The sequence below is a fragment of the Acomys russatus genome, chromosome 2 (assembly GCF_903995435.1).
Source record: "Acomys russatus chromosome 2, mAcoRus1.1, whole genome shotgun sequence".
In the NCBI taxonomy this organism is placed as follows: Eukaryota; Metazoa; Chordata; class Mammalia; order Rodentia; family Muridae; genus Acomys; species Acomys russatus.
This window is the reverse complement of record NC_067138.1, coordinates 92950774-92965209: the sequence shown is the minus strand read 5'-3', so window position 1 is coordinate 92965209 and position 14436 is coordinate 92950774. Positions and strand designations below refer to the sequence as shown.

General features: G+C 39.0%; 1 protein-coding gene across 1 annotated transcript in view; it reads right to left on the bottom strand.

Annotated features, from left to right (window-relative positions):
* Dennd4c (DENN domain containing 4C) overlaps nt 1–14436 on the bottom strand; it is a 103252-nt gene that overhangs the window by 45620 nt on the left and 43196 nt on the right. The window contains 6 exon segments of the mRNA XM_051164023.1: nt 756–901; nt 3679–3897; nt 4821–4921; nt 8012–8187; nt 11992–12136; nt 13435–13493. Coding sequence (XP_051019980.1) covers nt 756–901; nt 3679–3897; nt 4821–4921; nt 8012–8187; nt 11992–12136; nt 13435–13493 — 846 coding nt within the window.

Genomic DNA, 14436 nt, shown 5'->3' with positions numbered 1-14436 from the left:
TAAATGACTCTAATCACCCCAGTATTTGGGAGGTAGAAATACAACTCAAAGCTCCAGGCCAGCCTAATCTTAGTCTACACAGCAAATTCCAGGCCAGCCAAGCTAACATAGCAAGACCCTATCAAAAGAAAAGGAAAAAAAAAAAAAGTGGTGTGGGGTTTGAGAAGGGGTAACACATGCATTGAATTATACCACTTGGAGGGCTGAGGCAGGAGGATAAGGTGTTCAAGTCATCCTTAGTTAAGTAGCCAGTTCAAAACCAGCCTGGCTCCAAATAAACCTTGAACAATAACATAAAAAGTCTTACAGATATTAGTAAAGTATTGTGAATGACACTAAAGCAAGAAGACACAACGCACCACTACCTATAAATCCATAGGCTTTAAATAATAACACTAATAGTATCCCATTCAATTATATTTAAAACAACAACAACAAACAGTAAGACTTAGAAAGGTGGGAAACACCTAATAGGCTCAGAGAGAAAAGTAACTCTAGTATACTACTAGCAAGTAGATACAACAGAGGGAAGACTCAGTCTCTCACAGACACAGACAGACACAGACACAGATACAGATACAGACACAGACACACACACACACACACACACACAACACACACAACACACACACACCACACACACACACACACACACACCTGCTATTTTGAGCTAAAAAAACAAAACAAAACAAAGCAAAATAGAGGTTAAACTAAACTGTTTTTTCTAAAAGTTGGCATTTAAAACAAAATTTTACCTTTTCAATACAGTCATCAAAAAATGCCAATCCAGTGTCTTTATCACTTACAAAACTACATTCTTCAATGAAACGAATAAAAATCTGTGTTTTGGATAAAAGAGTGTAGAATTTTGTATAGGCACGATCCCGACTTTTTAAAAAACCTGAAGAAAACAGAATTGTAATAAAATTTAAAGAGAAACTAATGTCATATCAAAAATTACTTTACAGCCATACATATTATATTCCCTTTATACAAATCCACATTTATGGGAATGTCTAACAATCACGTAAAGCTCTTTCTGCCTGACTCAACTATGAAAACCTCTGATAGTCATCTCTTCACTGACTTAAGAATCTTCTAAGGGGCTTCAGCCCAGTGTCCTCAGAAACAGACACTCTTCTCTGGCTGGGCGTGGCGGCAAGTGCCTTGGATCCTAGCACTCAGAAGCACAGACACTCAGGCAGGTTGTGACAGTGATAAGATGGAAACTAACATGCACAAACCACGAAAAATTCAGGGCGCTAAAGAGCACACCGTTTAGCCCACTCACACGTTCCTTGCCGGCTTTCAATATAACCACTACTCTTCAAACACCACCTCAGATCATTGTTTGGTCTGCTCCTATAAGGTGAAATTATTACTGCCGTCCTTTTTCTTTGGTTTTTGAGGGTAGCAAACAGAGAAGGTGAGGAAATAAGCTTAATGAAACCACCAAAATGCCAACCTTTTAAAAAAAGTTTTTAAATTTAAGATTTATTTATTAGAACTGGTGTGTGTGTGTGTGTGTGTGTGTGTGTGTGTGTGTGTGTGTGTGTGTGTATGTGTGCATCTTAGGAGGCCAGAAAAAGACAATGAATCACCTGAAACTGGAGTTCAGGGTAGTCGTGAGCTGTCTACCATGAGTGCTGGGAATCGAGCTGAGGTTTTTCTACAGGAGGAGTTTGCTCTCTTAACTGCTACCCATCTCTTTATTTTTAAAGACAGAGTCTCACTATACAGCACTTGTGGCTTAGAGCTTTCTATATAGACCAGGCTGCCCTTGAACTCAGAGACTTGCCTCCCGTGCCACTTAAATGCTGAGATTAAAGGTATATATCACCAAGCCTAGCCAATTTATTTTTAAAATATGTTTTTAGGACACTTTTCTCTGTGTCCTTTTTTTTTTTTTTAAGGCCTTAGGGCATTTGACATGCTGTATTGCTCATTCAGTTTCACCCTCTTACTCAACAGATAAATTATTAAGTAAAGTAAAGTAAGTAGAAGGAAATTATGAGAGAAAGAAAAGAGAAGGTAAGGAGGAAAGGAGAAAGGGGGGAGATAGAGGGAAAGGAAAAACAATGAGAAAGAGGAAGGAAAGAGAGAATGGGCAGCATTTTGTTGCTATGTGTCAAAATTACTGAACTTAAATCTTTAATAAACAAGCCTCCAGACCATACTGTTTATTTAAGGTAATATATCACCTTAAATGCAACTAATGTAATTGTACTGTAAACTACACAATACATACTGTATTTCAAAGACAATATAAAAATAAGGAATGTAAGGTTATTTCATTAATAATTTAAAATTTTTTATTATGTGTTGAAATTTGTTAGAGGAACTATAGTTACAATTAGTTTTTCTTAGTTGTTGAACTTCCATGTGGCTACTAGAAATTTAAAACTATATGTACAGCTCACACGGTATTTCTACTAGGCAGATTGCCTCTTGATACAATCAAGAGCTTCCAATAAACAGGGCTGCACATGTTGAGTAATAAGACAGTGATACAGCAGCTCATACATGTACATCTATGAAACGCTAAAGTAACCACAGTTACTGAAGAAATGATAGCCTATTTGCATTTGCATTACAATTTAAATAAAATGGAGGGGAAAGCAATGGATGGGGCAAGCAAAATTGCTGAAGTTACATGAAAGTCATGAGGGACAGCATATGCATTTTGTTTGCACAAAAAGTTAAGCAAAAGTCACTCTCCAATTCCTATCCACTCTTTCTGCACTTAACTAACGCAGCGCTCTGTTGTCTGTTGTCTGCATTCCCTACAACAAATGCTGTACCAGTTATACTAACCCTCAAATCAACGTGGCTCCCAGAGAAGGACAGGAGAGAATATGGCCTACTACTGTTCACAGAAGTCAATATTCTTAGACTATATTTAAGGCTCCCAGAGAAGGACAGGAGAGAATATGGCCTACTACTGTTCATAGAAGCCAATATTCTTAGACTGTATTTAAGGCTCCCAGTAACCTGAATACAATATTACATTTGATCTTCCATTAAACCTTTTAACATTTATTTTTTTTGGGGGGAGAGAGAAACACAAACAAATTGCTATGAATTGAGCTGTATTTCCCCCCTTTAAAAAGCCTCACATGCTGACATCCTAACACCTATTACTTCAAATGTGACACTATTTGGAAACAAATATTAAATCAAGACTTAAAACCGAAGTCACTGGATAGGCCCTGCTCTGACAGGGTTAGTGTCTTGTGAGAGGAAATGTAGACCTAAAGTGGTAAACAAACAAACAAACAAACAAACAAACAAACACCCGGCGATCCATCATAGACCAAGAAGTCTAGCTTCCAAACTGTTCAAACATGAACCAGCCGCTGGCACTGTCCTACTGCAGCCCCAACAAGCTGCTCTGCAGACCTGGGTGGCCCTGAGGTTTCTTCCATTGCATCACCAGCAGCAGTACTTGCTACTAACATAAATACTTAAGGCCCCTCCAGGAACAAACTTAGTTTTCAAAATGAATAAACACTGGAGGTTTAAGTCTGTAAAATAATTGTTGAGAAGTCTTTTACCGAATGTGGAAACTCCTTATATTTGAACATGAATTCCTCAGATGCAGTAAATGAGTCTAAGTGGCAACACTAAGTAGAAATACCTTTGACTTAATGAAGCAACTGTGATCTCACTGACACTCACCCTGTCGATCAAACAATGAGTCCACAGCTGTGGCTTTATTTGAAGGAGCTTCGGTGATTGGTCTGAGATACGATCTATACCCTTTTAAAACAGATGCCATAAATCGTAAAAATGTCTCTTGAATTTCCATCTCAAGCTGTGTCATCTTTTTTTGCCAAGAGAAATCTGCTTCAATTGGAGTCATCTCAATTGCTGAACTTTCCTGAGTTTTCCGGTGAACTGACAAGGAAGTAAAACAAAACAAGGTATCAATATGTAATATTTATATAATGACTGGATGACGAGAAAATAGTCAAAATAAGGCCCACAACTATTGTCTTTTTCTTTCTTTCTTTCTTGAGACAGTCTTGCTACACTGTAGCCGTGTAACCCAGGCTAGCTTCATGTTCAGTATCCTGCTGTCTCAGCCTCCCTAAGTGCTGGGGTTACTCAGCTACATAGCAGGTTGGAACTATGCCTAGGATAAACATGAGATCCAAACTCAAAAATCCTAAACAAACAGTCAGTCAGGTGGGGCTTGTAGCTTGAACAGCAGAGTGGTTACCTAGCCCTGACTCAATCCCCAGCACTACATAAAATGCAAATACACCTCACATCTGTAACCCTAACATCTAGGCAGTAGAGACAAAAGGCATCTTTAGTTCTCAGGACAGACGGAAGCAAGGAGGGCAGGGCACAGAGAAAAATCATTAACCACACATTGTTTATGTCTATCATGTAATAACTCATTAAGCAGAACAAAATATGTTTAAATTAACAATTATCTTTAATTTAATTATCTTATCTTACTCTCCCATTTAAAACAATTTTGTAGGGGAGGGGCAGAAGCAAGAGGTCACAAGTTCTAGGCCAAGTTGAGCTATATAGCAAAGATATTGTCTCAAAACAAAGAGATGGTCAGTGGCAAGAATATACACTGTTCTTGCATAGCACTGACCACCCACACTGGGCAGCTTATAGCTCTTGGGATCTGACACATTCTTCCATGCTGCACAGTTACCGCAGCAGATGCATCCACACGTCGCCTCCACCCACCCACAACACACACATGTACACATTATTGAGAAAGAAAGAGAGAGACAGATAAGGAGACACTTCCCATTTGGGTTTGTGGCTAACGCCCCACCCCTCTCCACACTCACCGGAGCAGAGCTGGGGATACAGTCTCTTCAGGGTGCCAATCAGACTCTTACATGGCTTTTTGGGGAGCTGCTTCCAGTTTATGTTCTTTTTTTCATCAGATCTATTAAATCAGAGTTAGAAAATCTGTTATGTATTATTGGCTTGTATTAAAATTCTTAAGTCAAAGTTAAAAGGAAAAGGACTTTTTCCCCACACACTGAAGACTGGCACACACAGTGGGGCGGGGTGCTTTTAGGGTGCTTCTCTTTCTTTTTCAATAGACCTTACTCAATGTGGATGCCTCCATCTAGGCCTCCAAAAGCCTTCACTATGGCAGTACGTAGTACAATACTGACTTGAAGTCTGGATTGTTCAAAAGTTTTGTTTAAACACTGTAGTATTTTAGGGTTAAATGAACTGACTTGAGACATTAGCCTATTGGCAGAACTATAAAATATTCTATGCCCAAACTAAGAACTGCATGGAATTTAACAAAGAATTAAAGTACACTTAGTTCCTTGCATCCCTCACAGAGGTACAAGAAGAAATCAAATACAACATTACTTAACATAATCTATAACCATAAAGGCATTTAAAAAAATCTAACGTCACAGATATAAGCTAAATCGAAGTTAAAATTTTCAAAATTTTATAATCCAGAAATATATCAGAGGCAATGGATTTGAACATGCTCTTTTACAGCAGGGCGTGGTGGTGGCACATGCCTTTAGTCACAGCACCAGGGAGGCAGAGGCAGTGCGAGTTCAAGGCCAGCCTGGTCTACAAAGTGAGTCCAGGACAGCTAAGGCTACACAGAGAAACCCTGTCTCAAAAACCAAAACCAAAACCAAAGCAAAGCTCTTTTGTAAGTCAGCATGTATATATACACCAGGCTTTCTTTTAATGTTACAGCTTAGTCTTCAGTCTTCAGGGATTGGAAACCTAGAGAAAGCCTCATCCGATTTAGGATTAGTTAACAGAGCCTTGGATTTTAAAGGCCTCTGATTTTTAGTCACAACCAAGTAGGGTGTTAGAATAAATACAAAACCAAGACTTAATAATGTTGGCTTAGCTTAGATTCCACCTGGAAGAAGGGAGTCCTCCCTTCAATTACTATAAACATTACCAGCATGGTCTAAGAAACTCCAAGTAGAAATTAACTTCAAATGCTCCCTGGCTGGTAATGTCACCAGCACAGAAGCAAACTCAATACCCTCCCTGGGAAAATACCTGATTAAAAGGCTGTAAGCACCCCATGTTCCAGGTACTGTTAAAAGACACACACTTTAACTGAGTACAATGGCATGTATCTATGGCTCAGGAATCAAAGGCAGGAGGATCACCCCAAGTTCAAGGACAGCCTGGTCTATAGCAATTAGCAGGCCAGCCAGGGACACATAGTGAGATCATTCTTATAAATAAAATCATATCCAGTCAATTATGAAAGTGTCATGTGTTAAAATTGATAGCATGTCACATTTAACTCTGATCAAGTAATCTCACTTGATGCAACTGCATAATATCTATTTCTGTACTACCTTTCAAATCCCCAAATGAACACTGTCATTCTTATTTGGATTATCATCAGTTTATAATCTGGCTCTAACATTTACTATCTACCTGACTTTGAAAAGTGATTACTTTGAAAGTCTGTTACTCAAATTTCTTCTCTCCAAAAGGACAATGATAATGTACCTAATGTACAGGAACGGCCAGACATTCATGTCCCATATTCTATCTAATCCAAGAGAGAGCATCACCAGCTATAAGACTCTTAGTGTATGGTACACACCTACAGTCCCAGCATTCGAGGGACAGGAAGACGAGTTCAAGACCATCCCTAGCTACCACAGCTAGCTCAAATTCAGGGCCAGCCTGGGGTATACAAGACTTTCACAAACAAACAAAAATTTCAGAACAAGCTATGAGGCTAAGTGGTAGAGTCAGGCCCAACTTGAACCAGACACTGGGTTCAGTTCCCAGGACAGAGAGGAAAGAAATGCAGGAAATGAGAGAGGGAAGGAAGTTTGAATTTATGAAGTGATTCATGACTTCCAAGGTGTCTACAAATCTAGATATATGTAATAATGAGCCACCATAGCTATACAGTTTCAAAATACATCAGGTATATCCACTTTAGTATTATTTTAACTTAAATTTTTGTGGGTTTATTTCAGGCAATTAATGTCTCATTCTGTAGTTAGGGCTGACCTGGATCTCACTTTGTAGCCCAGGATGGTCTCCAATAAATGGTGATCTTCCTACTTTAGCCTTCCAAGTACTGGGTTTATAAGCAGAAGTTACCATACTTAGCGTCAGTAGTATTTCTAAGTAAATGCTTTCTTCCTTTCATAAACCTATTCTTTCAGTTCACACAGTTATCTTCCCAAACAATTACACTGTAGTGGCCACAGGGCCTGGAAAGGGAAGGTCTTATGTAGTGTAGAAGGCCCCATGCATTTTGGTCCTGCTGCCTCTGATCCGAATGCAGAACTTACAGGCATCTGCCACTACAGCATCTGTTCCGTGCTGGGGATAGAGCCCAGGGCTTCGAGAATGCTACGAATGCCCTCTACCAACTAAGCTAAATCTCTTTTTTTGTTTTGTTTGCTTTTGTTTATCTCTGTAGCCCTGAATGTCCCCGAACTCAGATATCTGTCTGCCTCTGCCTCCCAACAGCTGGGATTAAAGGCTTATGCCACCACCCTTGGCTTTTCTCTTCTTTATGCCACCATCCTTGGCTTTTCTCTTCTTTTTGTTGTTGTTGTTGTTCTGTTTTGTTTTGTTTTCTTCTGGTTTTTCTGAGACAGAGTTTCTCTGTGTAGCTTTAGCTGTCCCGGACTCACTTTGTAGACCAGCCCGCCTGTGCCCCTGAGTGCTGGGATTAAAAGTGTGCACTACCACACCCGTCTTTCTTTAAATTTTTATTTGTTTGTTTTGTTTTTTGAGACAGGGTTTCTCTGAGTAGCCCTGGCTGTCCTGGAACTTGCTATGTAGACCAGGCTGGTGGCAAACCCAGAGATCTGCCTGCCTCTCCCTCCTGAGAACTGGAATTAAAAGTGTGCACTGCCGCCGCCACCAGCAGCACCTCCAATTCCTTTATCTACACATTTCCTGCCAATCCAACATATTTCTAGATGTTTCTATAAGTGGCTCTAATTTTATATGGTGGAAACTACACATGGGAGAGAATAGAAGATGAATCACTTACACATATAATGTGTTCGTATCCAAGTCAATGCAAACAACATCTTGTGGTGGGTCATGAAGATCAAAGTACCGGGAGTCCACTCCAACTATAAACGGTAAAGGTGCACTAAGCACTCCAGCCAGGGAAAGAGGACAAAGGGGGATATATGGGCACTGCCACTGAAATGGAAAGATCATCTAGGGGAAAAGTTTTTTAAAAATTAACCAAATTCAAATTTGCAATGACAATTATACAATTAACTATTACTGAAAGGGACCATTGAAAAGCAATAAATTCTATTTTTCAACTTTAAATTTCATTCTAAAATTAAGTGACTACAAATACGACTGGATTAAAAATTTCAAGAAAATTAATGATCATGGCACATTAAAAATGCTAACAGCTCTTTACAGGTCCATTCTTCTGATATCTACACAAATCTCACAATTTATTTTATGGAGAATCAAAGCAAAGATGAAACTGCCCCCAAAATCATAAAACAAACTTATGTTTTTATAGACTTGGGCATTTTACCCACTTAGGAACTCTGAGCAGTAGAAGGTAGGAGGAACAAGGTGATGAGGGGCTGGGGTAAGTACGGTGTTTGCTTAGCGGGCTTAGGAGCCTTGGATTCTATCTCAAGTACCACACTAAATAAATAAAATTTAATAATTAAAAATTAAGGAATCTCTTGAGAATCACTTGAAGATCTCAACAAAACATTTTCTACACTTCAAATAAACATTTAAAATAATTTAACTTCATTGAAGCTTGACTTCTTCAAAATATAGTTGATATTAAACATTCTCTGAGAATCTCAAGCAAACAAAAAGCCAGGCATGTTGGGCTCTTCTAAGCCCAGGAATGGGGAGGCAGATGCAGTCAGATCTTAGCCTTCCAACATAACCAGTGAGAGAATCTGACTCAAAAAAAATAAAATAAAATAAAAGTAAATGCACCAGAGCATGACATCAGAGTTTGTCCCTGGCACACACCCACACCCAGCCATCCACATAAACACATGAACATGTACAAACAAACAAGTATACATAAAAATTTAATATAAGTTGTAATTTGCAAATTGCCACCTTTGGGGGGGCATTGGGTTTTTTTTTTTTTTTTCCTTCCTTGTTTGTTTTCATTTCTATTTTTAAGAGCAGTTTCTAATAGGCTGAAAAAATATACTAAGAGGCTAGAGAGATGGCTCAGTAGTTAAGAGCACTGGCTGTTCTTAAAGAGGTCCTGGGTTTAGTTTCTAGAACCCACGATGAGTGCCTCACAACCTTCCGTAACTCCAGCCCCAGGGGATCTGATGCCCTCCTCTGGCCTCCATAGATACTAGCCCATATAGACACAGACGTGAACACATAAACAAATTTTTTTTTTTAAAGACTAAAATATTATTATTATTTGGTTCACATACTGTTACTTTCCCAACCAACTGTACTGTGGTGACTACAAAGCCTCATTCAAAACACATATTTTATATGAGTTGCACAGTATAGGTGGCTTCAAACTCACTATGTAGTAGGAGAATGGCCTTTGAATTTCTGGTCTTCCTGCCTCTGACACCTGAATGCTCAGTAACAATCAGTTACAACTGTAATCAGCGATGACCTTTTACTCTGAAGTAAGAATCTTTACTTCACTCTTTCCCGTGATTACCCACCTCGAAGAGACACCTATAACAGCACCCCTGCTAAGCACTGCAGGTTTTATTCAAGACTAGGATGTCAATATTCAAGAATTATATACTTAATAGATACATGAGCATTTATTATATGCCAAACACACTTTAAAAATGAGACCACAGTATCAATAAAACAGAGTCATGCTCTCCTAGCTTCTAGAATTTTACTTTTTTTAAAAATAGTTTATTTAATTTAATTTTAACTTATGTGTGAGGGTGTCAGATCTTGGAGTCACAGACAGTTGTGAGCTGCCATATAGGTGCTGGGAATTGAACCTGGGTCCTTTGGAAGAGCAGGGAGTGCTCTTAACCGCTGAGCCATCTCTCCAGCCCCATTTTACTCTTCTTTTCCCTGTAAAATCAGAGTATTTTAGGCCTCACAGCCTTTTTAACAACTACCTAGTTCTGCTTTTATACAAAAATAAAAAATTTTAAAAAGCCCAGTAACAGGTAATAAGTCAATAAGTGACCTATGTTCCAATAAAACCATTATTCTCACAACTCCTGGCAGATGTGAACTGGCAGGCTAGACTCACCCAGGCTACCGAAGACATAATAAAGTATATACTCTATTAGAAAGTAAATAATACTATGGGAAAAAAAGAAAAAGCGTTCAGAGCACATTGTACTAGTGCAGGCAGTGTGAGCCTCACTCAAAGAGAGACAACCACCTGAAACATGAACAAAATTGTTCCAGAAATACAGCAAGAAAGCGGGGTGACTAGGCATGGCAGCTTCCACCTCTAATTCCTACCCAGGAGTCAAAGGCAGAGAACTGCTAAAGTGTAGACCACAAACCTGGTAAATTTCAGGTCAACTTTAGCTGAGTGTGAGCCTGTCTTAAAAAACAAAAACAAAGCAGCCAGACGTGGTATCACACACCTTTAACCCAGCACTCAGGGAGGCAGAGGCAGGTAGATCTCTGTGAGTTCTAGGCCAACATGGTCTACAAAGCAAGTTCAGGATAGCGAAGGCTACACAGAGAAACCCTGTCTCAAAAGCAAAAACTAAAACTAAAACAAGCCAAAAACAGGGATGGCTTGTCATTTAAGAGTAAGTACCGCTCTTGCAGAAGTCCTGAATTTGGTTCTAGGCACCGATACCTAATGGCTCACAGCCACGTGAAACTCTAGCTCCAGGGGACCCAATGCACACTCCCCAGGCACCTGCACTCATGTATCCAATGTGTCCAGACACACACACACACACACACACACACACACACACACACACACACACACAAATAAGTTAATTAATTACTAAAATAAAATAAAGGCTAGAGAGATGATTTAGAAGTTAAAAAGCATTTGCTGCACAATCATGAGAATTTTGGAGTTCAGATTCCAGGACCCACATAACAAGCCTGGTAGTTCATGAATACAAACACATGCACTCATGCGCACACACGCACACATACACACAATGCAACAAAAAAAATCAGTATAATCTAATTTCTAAGCATAGTAAGAAAGCATTGCAGTGTTTTAGAGCTTGACTCTGTGATTTACCTAAGAGCTGAGCATATCTTATTCACACTGCAGCCATATGTATAACTAGACACAACAGTTAAAAGCTGAATTAACTTTTAAAATTAACCATGTAACTAATTTATAAAATTTAAAATAAAATCAACTAGAGCTTCTTTGGTGTTTTGTTCTGCTTTATTTATTGTTTGTTTGTTGATTCAGGGTTTCTTTGAGTAGCCTGGCTGTACTAGAACTTACTCTGTAGACCAGGCTGGCCTTGAACTCACAGAGATCCCCCTGCCTCTGTCTTTTGGAGTGCTGGGATTATAGGCATGAGCTCTATTCCTTATTTATTTATTTAGGTTTTTCAAGACAAGGTTTCTGTGTGTAGCCTTGGCTGTCCTGGACTCACTTTGTAGACCAGGCTGGCTTCAAACTCACAGAGATCCCCTTGCGTGCGCCTCCACTGCCACCACCCAGCTTCCAATTTGGACTTTGGTAGACTCATTACTTTAGTTTCTCCTTGGCTTCCTATCATGATGACGAGACCTTTGTTTATGTCTCCCCAGGAAACATGGGATTACAGGTAGATACCACCAGGCTCCACTTAAAAGTTTTACTGTTAAGTTCTCTCTGGAGAACACTGAAATATGAAGAATTAGAAGCTGACATTTTTAACCCCTCAAATAAAGGTCACTTTTGTTTTCTCCATACATCCAAATTACATTCATATTAAACTGACTGGGGGAAAAACTGACTGGACTGGAATTTGCAAAGTTGCTTTCTCTGAAGAAGAGTACAAATCCTTTAGTAGTAATTTTGTTCTAAAAACAGTCTATACTTACAGCAACAACAGCTTCAGCCACCCCAGTCAGCACCGCCGGCCTAAGAGAATGCAGCAGGATCTTACTCTCAAGCAGCACCAGCAGCAGCAATGTCGCACAGTTCTCAGGGCCCAGATTCATCAGCAAGGTACTAAAGTTGGCTCCACTAGAGAACAGAAAAAGCTGTGAACTACTTTGCTAAAATAAATATATCAAGATTTACTTATTAAACCGGTTAAGAATATAATGTTAATCTCAATTCATAATTCATAATTTAGCAATGAGAAATAGAATACAGTTTATTTAATAAGGTAATGCATGGTGTGACTCAAGTGAGTATTATTAAGAAAGATTTTCTGAAACCTAAATATTTGGGAGGGTGTGATGGGGCAGTATATATAAAAACTTTGAAGCAGGAAAAAGCTAATGGCATAATCCAAGAACTGCAAAATAAGGGAACATGTGAAAATAATAAGAGATTAGGCTAAAGAGAAATGACTCAATCATGCTTATATTCATCCGAGGATGCACTGGCTGCAGGCAGATAAAGAACTGAAGGTCTAAGAGCAAAAGAATCAATTAAGAGGCTACTAACGAAATAATCCAGACCGTGGCCTGGATTAGTGATGCAGATGAGAAGAAGCAAAGGGGTATGTAGGCGATTAGCGTCAGCTCACAGGAACACTTACTTACAAACTGAGTTTGGGAAGGAAACATGAGAAGGAAGTACTTCCTGCATCAGATCTTATAATTATGGATTTTGAGAAGACATCTGTGTGCATAAACTATGTGGGCATGCATGTAGTGGTCAGAAGACAGCCTCGGGTTGGTCCTTGGCACCTTCCATCTTTCGTTTGCAAAACAGTCTACGCTTGGCCTAGAACTTTAACCAGGTAGGCCACCTGGCTGGCCAGGAACATGGGCATTGTCATGACCACTGAAGAATCTTCTGTATCAATGTTGTGTAAACATTGCTCCCCAATTATCTCTGGTTAATAAGTACACTTATGAGCCAGTGACTAGGCAGAGGAGAGAGCAGGCAGGACTTTGGCTCCCAGTCTGGGGTTCTCAGGTAGAGGGAGAGAAGAGAGAAAGAAGTCATCGTGGGAATGAGGAATTCACCATGGGGACAGAGAGTTACAGCACAAGGTCAAGGTAAGACTGAGACGGCAGATAAAAGGACATGTGGCTGGGCGGTAGCCAGACTAGCATAACTGGATTAGGATAGCTAAATATCTGCCCAGTTATAGAGTTTAAATAAAGTTTGTTGAGTAAATCTAATACGTCTCTGAGTCATTTATTTGGGAGCTAGGGCAGGTGTTAGGAAAGGGCTCAACTAATACACAATTCAACAGAATACAGCGTTTTAAATACTACCAAATGGGGTGAGGGTGTTATAAAGCCCAAAACACATAAGGTCCCAGGTTCTAGCCCCAAATAAACAAACAAGCAACCCATCAGTACCTTAATGGTAAAGGAGTGGAAACTGGCTGTGATAATATTAATGCATCGTGGACTGACAGCTTAAACAAACAAAAAAATAAGTTAGCCAAACCAACTTTACAGACTCAATATTTAGATCAAGGGCAAAACAGAAATTGCTTACTAAGCAGAAAGGTATATAGTTTTAAGCACACCACACTGAGAAGGAAATGTTAGCTGTAATTACTCAGAGGTTTTTGTACTAACCCTTCTTAAATTGTTGACTAAGTTTTGATCCAGTAATAGGTTAAATGCAATTATTTAAAAATTTGAAATACTTTTTTTTTTTATATAAGAACTTCAAATTTATCCACTCAAGAGACTAGTTAAGCCTTTGGTAGTTACCTAATACAAATTAATACTTGATGAACTAAAATACATTCAAGAGCAACAGCGTCTGGACTAATCCTGCTATAAAGTGCAGACAACATCTTAGAAGAAATATTAAGTAGATCGCCTTATTAGACTAGTGTTATTCAGTGTCAATTTGCAAACTGTTACAATTCAGAAAGAGACAGTAAATAAATAGGAAGCTAAATATTTAGCAACTTTCATAATGGACTGACCTCATTCCTATAGCCAAGCAGCCTGTCTGTGGAACCCTGTCTATACTAACTCTAAATAGTAAATGTCACAAGCTGTACACCTACCTAGGCCTGAAAAAGAAGCGACTTCTTTAGCATGGTCTGGAATTGCTGTTATAAAATATTTTAATTCCCCCAAATACATTTTAAATACTCAATGTTTACATGTTGAAATACCAAATATTATCAGTTATTATTCTCTGAAACTAAGAACATGACCATAACATAATTCTGGGGCTTACATTAAATTTAGTTAAGCAAAGGCCACGCACGGGCCAATGAAAACAATACCATGAATCCTAAGCTGTATTTACTCCAGTTCTATTCACCAGGGGTCTAAAAACTGATCAGAAAAGAATGTTCCATATAGCTACTAAATAATTAAGTAGCAAGAACTTCA